This window comes from Mercenaria mercenaria, unplaced genomic scaffold (genome assembly GCF_021730395.1).
Source record: "Mercenaria mercenaria strain notata unplaced genomic scaffold, MADL_Memer_1 contig_3019, whole genome shotgun sequence".
Taxonomy (NCBI): domain Eukaryota; kingdom Metazoa; phylum Mollusca; class Bivalvia; order Venerida; family Veneridae; genus Mercenaria; species Mercenaria mercenaria.
Genome location: NW_026461120.1, coordinates 13,294 through 22,445, shown reverse-complemented (window position 1 = coordinate 22,445; position 9,152 = coordinate 13,294). Strand labels below are relative to the sequence as shown.

At 36.0% G+C, this 9,152-nt stretch overlaps 1 protein-coding gene across 1 annotated transcript; it reads left to right on the top strand.

The window, feature by feature from the left end:
• Window positions 1-5,553: 5,553 nt before the first annotated feature.
• LOC128552672 (uncharacterized) lies at window positions 5,554-8,553 on the top strand. Its single transcript, XM_053533715.1, has 3 exons — window positions 5,554-5,704; window positions 6,455-6,795; window positions 8,395-8,553. The coding sequence occupies exons 1-3, from the start codon at window positions 5,554-5,556 to the stop codon at window positions 8,551-8,553; spliced, it is 651 nt and encodes a 216-aa protein (XP_053389690.1).
• Window positions 8,554-9,152: the final 599 nt, after the last annotated feature.

Below are 9,152 nucleotides of genomic sequence, written 5' to 3'. Positions count from 1 at the left end.
CGATGGTACGATGGTGAAATGTCGATGTAATATCGCTTTTTCATCATCGTAACATCGTGTTTTTACCATCGTATCATCGTGCTATCTCGTTTTCATCATCTTACCATCGTGCCATCGCGTTTTCACCATCGTACCATCGCGTTTTTACCATCGTGCAATCGCGTTCTCATCATCGTACCATCGTGGTTCCACCATCGTACCATCGCGTTTTTACCATCGTACCATCACGTTATCATCAAAGTACCATCGTGGTTTCACCTTCGTACCATCGCGTTTCGGTTAGAAATGCGTAGTCCCATACACTTTATTTTTGTCAACAATAGATGAATGAATATATCTCAATGTCTGTATGTCCGCAGGAAACTTCGCTGTCACAAGTTTATGCGAATATTACAGGCCCGCAGGAACGAGGGGCCAGACACGCGATTACCCAGCACCACTGCCAATCCAACGTTTGCTACATATAAGATGACTAAAACATTACCGTTACATCGGACTGATAAACATCGGATCTGTGGTCTACTAGTAATCTTTAACACACTGGACTTTCATTTAAGGGGACACGACTTCGATCCGCCGCGAAGATAACTGTCAGTTCGATCAATAAAAATACATAGATATAGTTGTGCCAGTGTATGATCATAGTGTCATATCGATGTCTTCATAAATACAGGACCTTAGTGAGTTTTCTGTCCTATCTTTATTTAAAAGGGCTGGCGGATATGGGTTCAAACCCATGAGATTCGTTAACCATACATGCTGTGCCAACCCTTACGGTACACATACCTCCAAGATCATGACTAAAGAATGATATGTTAGCGGATATCTACTGGTTAAAATTTGAAACGGATAGGAGTCTGCTTCGTGTTAGGCAGAGCTTCTTGCATTAATTGCAAACCGAATAGGTTAAATCTTCCAAACACTCCAAGAATTATTTGTCAACTAATGTACATTCTGAAGTTTCACAGGTATCCGATGTGAAGCTTGGACACCCACAAAGAGTTACACGTACTACCCCAGCCCAAAGAAGAAACACCAAAAAAAAAAAAAAAAAAACCGTACAAAAATCAGCATTGTGATAAACAAATAGATATTTACTCTGACAGTAGATTGGCATGTACATTGAAGACATTCTACAATTGTGTCACATCTCCAAGATGGGCCCTATGTTTGTTCTGTCATATTTCCCATATATATGTTTTCTTTAACAGTGGAAGTAACTCAAGCAGGTTTTTTTCTATATTGACATATTTACTGCCCCTGGCACCGAACATAGTTTCCCATCAGATAAAAATATTCTAATTTGGAGGCTTAAAATTAACTTATAAAATATGTGCAGTATTTATGAAGAAAATAACCATGCCGTCATGGAGCCAGGCTTTACATCCCCCGAAATAACGTAAAAGCATTATTTTAATGTTCGAAGTAATGTATCAATTTTAGCAAAAAATGTACCTGTGAATAAATCACAAACTTAATCGCACGGGTGAATAAAGTTCGTTCGAATAAATACGTAGACGAAATCTTTGACACTTTTAAGCCATATTCATTCTCGATATTTACGATTTCAGCATGTTATTCATGACGATTTTTGTGTTTTTGTGCATAATTTTGCACAGTTTAGAATAATGTTTGTTATAAGTGAGAGGCAAAATAGAGAGTAATCTCAAACTTTCAGGATCATGCGGCAGTTAAAATCTACATGTATGTTTCTAATTTGGTGCGCGTTACTCGCAGGCTTTGTCAAAGGGTTTGAAACTGCCCTTAGCTAAAACTTAGGATTACTCCTGTGTACGAGGGATAGACGCGTCTCAGAAACGTACTTAAGTGTACCTCACTTGACACTAACGTTTTAGACGAGCCACAGCCAAGATCTATAGATATTTTAAAATACACTATAGTGTTGTGTACATGCTCTTCTTCTTCCTTGTTGGATTTAACGTCGCACTGACACAATTATAGGTCATATGGCGACTTTCAAGCTTTGATGGTGTAGAAGGACCCCGGGTGCCCCTCCGTGTATTATTTCATTACGAGCGGGCACCTGGTTAGAACCACTGACCTTCCGTAAGCCAGCAGGATGGCACATTCTTCTTAAACAAAGGCAATGTTGATGAAAATATGTGGATTTAAAAGCTGTCAACAATCAAAATTGGAATGTTATCAAAATGTCTTTACTACAAGTGTTCATAAAAGTAATAAAATATTAATAGCCGAAGCCAAACTAAGTAGTCATTCAGATTGGTCGTTTTACCTACGTTTTATAAACACATCAATCTGATTCAGAAACGCGCAACAGGGTAGGAACTACTAGAATTTCTTTGTTCGAAGCTTTTGGTCATCTTATCCGAGTTGATTTTTATTTTAACTTCTGATGGTCATCATTCATAATTCAAAAATAAATACTGACTTTGTTTGTCTACATATACAAATCCTTGCGTAATTCTCAAAGAACGTTAAAAGAGAAGAAGATATAGTATAGGTATTTCTACATAGTCCATTGGAGATGGTATGCATTCATTCTTTCATATTCGACTTCCTTTTCTTTCGGGTCTGCAAAAAAAGGAAATAACTATTACAATATAATATTATCGAATTTTTAATAATGATATAGAGTTATTTGACTAATGCATGGCATATTTTATATATCAACAAGTGTTCTGGAAAGGTAAAACATGCAAATATAGAATATACAGAATTATTATAGACAAACAAGTATGCTCAACCGTAGCAGAGATAAGATGCTATCAAATATTTTTTCACTAATAAAGAAGATGGTACCAATAAGTGAGGTATTTGATGCAGATATGAATGGATGATAAACAAGAAATATCTTTAAAAAAGATGGTCGACGTGATGTAACTGAAGCACAAGTTATATATGGGCAGAAACATGTATTTTAAATCTTTTGGCAATGTTGAAAGGGGCCTCTGTGAAGTTTTGTATAAATGAGGACAGTAGTTCTGAAGAAGACTGTGTTTAGAAATTGTGGAGGGACACACGACAGACACCAAACAATCACAAAAGCTCACTTTGAGACTTTGGTGCTTAAAAGATGGTAACAGTAAGCAAACAATATTGCAATACGTTCTATACTTTGTTTCTGGAATTGTTGGAAGCAACATGAACCCTTACCCCTACTTCAGCTTATTATCAAATTTGTCTATCATTCAGAATATGTACAGTACTGTTTTCACCGGAAAGATTAATTTAAAATTTACAGTCTAAAATTTAACAGTATCGGACATGTTGTTGCAGGTTAGTAATGATTTGCACTGGTTAGAAATTGTTGCTGTAATGCAGGGTAATAGTTAATGACTGTATAAAACAAATAAACAAAACTTAAGCAAAGGAAACTAACAAAACAGAAATAACTTAACAAGAAAACTTAACAAAACAGAAATATGTCCGGATGAGTAGATGAATATTTGATTACGCACACCTGTTCAAGTGGTACGCATACAAACCGATTGTGTTGTACTTATAGAGGTTATAGATGACGAACGCGTTGTCATTTCACTCAGTGTCACACATGACTCAGAGTGAAGCATTTTCAGCCTTTCCTCCAATGAGTGCCACTCTTACAAAATCTCTCATTAGGGCTAAAAATACCGAGAATTCCTTACCAAGCAATCCGATTGGTACATTATTCAGGCGGCATAAGGTCATACGAGGTCATAAAATCATGCTTAATACGGCACGCCGAAAAATGACAATATCGAAGTTTTTCTCATCTCAGTTAGAAAAGAAACTTGAATATTAATGTTGTGTATGTTAATGTTTACTCTGTTTGATACTAGGAAAAATAGGCTTTTCTGTTATTGTAAGAAAATAAGTAATACCTGATTCTGATATGTCCAGATAGCCATCTCAAGTGATACTGTCTTGAGCAGGCTTGGGTTGGATAGTAGCTTGATTCAGGTAGGTTTTACATTACTTAATTAATCCTCAATGGATTTCAGAGAGGTATGGTCGCAAAAAAGAATATAAGTTAAGCGGTTTACGGACATAACTTGTTTATTTGTTGGGTTTAACGTCGCACCGACACAATTCAGGTCATATGGCAACTTTCCAGCTTTGATGGTGGAGGAAGACTCCAGGTGCCCTTCGGTGCATTATTTCACCACGAGCGAGCACCTTGTGTAGAACCACCAACCTTCCGTATGCCAGTTGAACGGCTTCCTCACATAAAAAATTCAACGCCCCGAGTGAGGCTCGAACCCACCATAAAAAGATAGATCACTTGTAACAAGCTAGAAAATACATTGTCGCGGGAATACTAAAATTAAATGCTACATTCAACAAAATCAGATTCATATATTTCTTTACGATACAATGAAACTAAAATAGATTAAAAATATAGCTATGCTGATATTATTAAGACAAACATGTTTGAGTTAAAAGGATGTTAATAAAAGTTTGCAAAACAAATGAAGGTCTGGGGCCGTATTCATAAAGCATCTTAAGTACAAGTTTTGACTTAAGTTGAAGATTTTACTTGTTGGTTTCAGCTTAAGCCTAAGTAAAATACTTAAGTCCTATTCATAAAACAGCTTAAACTTAAGAAATGACTTAACTCAGAAAACAAATGGCGTCATCAGTACGATTTAAGTGTTGTTTTTCAGATAAAAGCACTTTAAACATAATTGTGCATGTTGTATCTGTCTGAAATCAATGTTGCTTTTTTAATGTTTTCGTCCGCAATAAAATCCAAGAACTACATATTATTATTATTATATTATTATTATTATACCAGATTTATATAGCGCCCTTTTCGTGATCAATTTCACATTCAAAGGCGCTTTACATAGTTCAAATGCAGCCACATAGGGCATATAAATTCATCCTCTACTAGTACAGACACAGAGCGATCTGACCAGAGTGAGACAAAGCCCCCGCGACAGAGAGATCAGGAATCAGATACAGGCTTGTCCGGCTAACTTAGCCTAGCTCGTTGCGAATAGACAGCCTGGTTCTTTAACGTGCCCAGTGTATAGCACCGATACACGCAAGGATTATTACTTATTAAGTTGTTTTATGAATAACAAATATACTTAAGTAAAATAAATTTCTTATCTAAATAATACTTGAGTATATAACTAATTGCTTATACTTGAAATGCTTTATGAATACGGCCCCTGGTCTTCAGATTTTTCAGATCTATAACTTAAATATGTGTAGCGTCATTGTGATAAAATCGCGTTAAAAAGAGATTTCATTCTCATATTTACTTTTGAGATTCAGCACTATACTTGATATGGTAATATATATATATCTCATTAGTATATAAAGCTGGAGCAATAATGATTCGGCTTGATTCCTTTTATTTTAATCAAAACTCATATTGTAAAATTACTAACCGGACAAGTAATAAATCTATTCTGAATGTGATGTCTCGTGCCCTACCATGCCATGACTTCCCAGTCCAATACTACCACTTTATATTTTCCGCAGTAGCGTACTATGACAAGTATATATCTGCATGTAGTTTTCGTGCAGGGTGGCAGTACATGTGCTTGTACATCAGTATACATAATATATACGTTGTCAAAAATGGCGGACGCTGTTTTCGACGAGGAAACAAACGTATTTTTGAGTCAAGTAGATATTGAGCCTGTCGATGCAAACTGGTTCGACATTGAAACAGACTTTGTACTAAGTCAGTTCAACTTGGATAACGTTTTAGACATGGACGTAAAATCTGGTAACTTTCTAGTCCAAAATAGTAGACGTGTACATGCTCATTTTACCTTCAACATTCATTATTTTATTCTTTCACATTTCATTTTCAATCTGCATTGTAACGTCTAAAAGGGCCCTAATCAGTAGAATGTAGCATTTTCTGACACGTAAAATATACAATGTACGCAGGTTTAAACAGTTTAGCCTACCGTTATTTGTCATATACTAGTAATATATCGTTTACATTTACCATTAAAACTCCCTATATCCAATATATGTCAATTGTGTAAAGGTTTGAATACATATTCCGCCATTTTTCAAGCATATTCCGCAGGTAATATAATATATTTAGAATCGACTTAGACGAAAACAATTTTCCATGTGAACTATTTGCCAAGTGATCTAGAGGGAAAATATTTCTTCTAAAATTGATTCTCAAAATAAACTTTGTTTACACAACATTCGGAATAGACCTGTAATGTTGCACACCATAACACAGATACACGGCGATACATACAGTGGAAACAAACAACTCGATATCTTTACATGAAAAGTAACTTTTATTTTGTAATTATTCACATATGCAGTTGAAAAAAGGATTATTTTCGGTGTAATTAGTGTTCTTTTACTTCGGCTTGGGTTATGTTGTTCATAATTTGAAGATTAAAGGCGACATAAAGTGTGTTCGCTTCTCACTACATGTTATAAATGGCGATCCGATAAGACCTGACATAACCGATAGACGTCAAAATGTTAAAATATGTTTTGTCAGGTCTTATTGATAGGACTAGTAACTTTCCATATTCACAAACGATTGGTGACGTAAATGTTGAAGCCAATAAAACGGAAACTAGTAATTGCAACGGTAAAAGGTTTAACTTTGAAGCCAAATCATCTGACGTCAAAAAGCTGCAAGCATTCTCTACGCCGTTAAATACGCAGAGAAACACTCGCTGGGGCGTCAATACCTTGGATGATTGGGGAAAATGGCGAAATGACAGGACTATTGCCACTGGACTGAAAGAGAGTGCGCCTTACGTGTTAGTACCACCCCTTACTGTCGGTATTGGTGCAGCGGAGCTTTGTCACTGGATGTGTCGTTTTATTTTGGAGGTACGATACATTTTAACTGTATATTACATTTTAACATGCACAGTTTAATAGGGGTTGTTGTATATCGAATACTGTACTTCGCATAACACTGTAAAAGGTCTCTGTAATATCTGTCAGCACCTTAAATGTTTTGAAAAAAGCATGAGGTCACAAAAAAGTAAGTGAGCTAAGTAGGTTCACAAACAAATGTAGCGCACCTGAGAACAAAATGCTCATTTCAGCTTTAAGTATCGTTGAAAGCCTGGTTCACATTAACATTGCTTACACTCTAATTTCTCCCTTGCTAAATCTTTTTGTATCTAATTTTAACATAGTTTAATTATAATATTGTTCTGACCACATGATCTAATACTACTGCGATTCATTGACCAAATATAACCAAAAACTGAATAGAATAGGCGTTACTGAAGATTTAAGTTTAAAAACAGGCTCAATCACACTAATTTTGAACCACGCCGTTTAAAGACCTACAAGAAAATTCTATGTTCATAGTATAGCTGTTTTCATTTTGCATGATTCCTGAAAATCCCATAGTTGCTTATATGTATATAAGCAAAAGGTTTCCTACGGACATGATTTCTTTAAACTTTGTGTACTGACTGAGAGTCATGTTTAAAACGGAAAAATGTATTAAAACTTATAGGTACCCAGGTCTGATCTTAAATTATCTGTCCTTGAAAATCGGAAAATACTTAAAAGTGCAATTGTCCATGGCAGATAATTCGAGATCAAGGCAAGAAAACGGTGCGTTTTAATTTATTTCAGAATGTATTTACAGTCAGTATACAAGGTTTAGAGAAATTTGATCCATGTGAAAGTCCAGGACTTTGGTTTATTATTTTGTTATAGCAAAGGACATTTGCCACAGTGTCCATATTGACATGGGGCAAACTTTTCTTACAGAAAGAAACTGTATTTACTGACAGAAACTCAAATCAAAATGGAAATATAAGTCAAACAAATCATACGTACATAGCCTTAGTCATGAATTATCTGCTCTTGAAAGTCTGTCGAAAAATACTGAAACATTCTGTTTTCAAAAGGAGATAATTCAATACCAAGTCTGGTTACCTATGATGTTTAATACATTATTCCGTTTTAAACTTGACTCTTAGTCAGTACACACAGGTTAAAGGGAAAATGTTTGCCTATATATACATATATACTATATACATGTAAGTAACTGTGACATTTATCCTTAACAAATTTAAGAATAATGTGTAAAATATTGGTCAAGCTAAATTGGGCCAAGTCTGATGAAAATTACAAGTTTCAGTGTTTGTTTTATTTTCATGAAACGTGGCATCTGTAATTTAAGACAATACCATTTTCAGGTGAACTATCTTTTAGAGGCCCGGCTTGGGTCTTCTATTAAAGCTCTCTTTCAGTATCATTGTTTATGGTATAATGCAAAAAAAAGACAGAATTGAGCCTGACTTGTTGGAAACATAATATCTGAGTTTATCGGTTTGTGACCAGAATACGAAATGTTAACTTGCCCCAAAGAGCAAAAATAATCATAGTGGGTTTCGAGTAAAACGTTCATGTTGAATCATCATGTCTTTACATAGACTTTACTATTCTGTCCCATAATTGTAGGTGAGAAGACAGGATGGTAGTGAATATCCGGCTGAATCCTTGAGACAGCTATGCATATCCATTTGGCGGTACTTGCGTGACACTTGCAGACGCTACGATTTGAACTTCTTTGACAGCCTGACTTTGTCGACTTACGCGAATGCCTTGACGCCAGGATGAAGGAACTTGATGTTTCCATTAACAAGGTTAAGAAACAGGCTGAACCTATAAATGAGACGGAGGAAGACATTCTTTGGAGCTCCGTATTCAGTTTAAATGATGCTGCCTGTCTCCAATACGTAGTTTATTTCTACGCCTGCAAGTTATTTGGTCTCCGAGCAGCCGACGAGCACGCCGACCTTTCTGTGACTCAATTTACATTCGGTAGAGATGATGTTGGCCAGTTCATACGGTATATTGGTGGTAGATCTAAAACCGTTCAGGGAGGCATTTTTCACAAGAAAGTACTTGCTAAGGACATTAAGCAGTACGCCAACAACAGTAATCCAAGATGTGTCGTGAGCCTCTTCCAAAAATAGTTATCCTTACTTCCTGAAGATGGTCCGTTCTATCGGCGACCGTTGGCAACTAAATCGGCTGACGGGGGACCATAATACTCAACACAGAAGGTTGGTGTCCATACCATACAGAAGTCCATGTCGAGAATGTGCGAAAGGGCTGGTTTGACGGCTTCAAGACTGGACACTCTGGTAAAGTAAGTCACATCAAAATCATATTGAATTGTAGAAATATATGTATTTATAGGTAATTGTTGCTTT

What these genes read in the sequence shown, in the direction of transcription:
- LOC128552672 (XM_053533715.1), top strand. Translation starts at nt 5,554, where the DNA reads ATGGCGGACGCTGTTTTCGACGAGGAAACAAACGTATTTTTGAGTCAA. An exon ending in AGACATGGACGTAAAATCTG is followed by an intron (nt 5,705 to 6,454) that starts GTAACTTTCTAG and finishes ATGTTTTGTCAG; the next exon opens with GTCTTATTGATAGGACTAGT. An exon ending in TGTGTCGTTTTATTTTGGAG is followed by an intron (nt 6,796 to 8,394) that starts GTACGATACATT and finishes CCATAATTGTAG; the next exon opens with GTGAGAAGACAGGATGGTAG.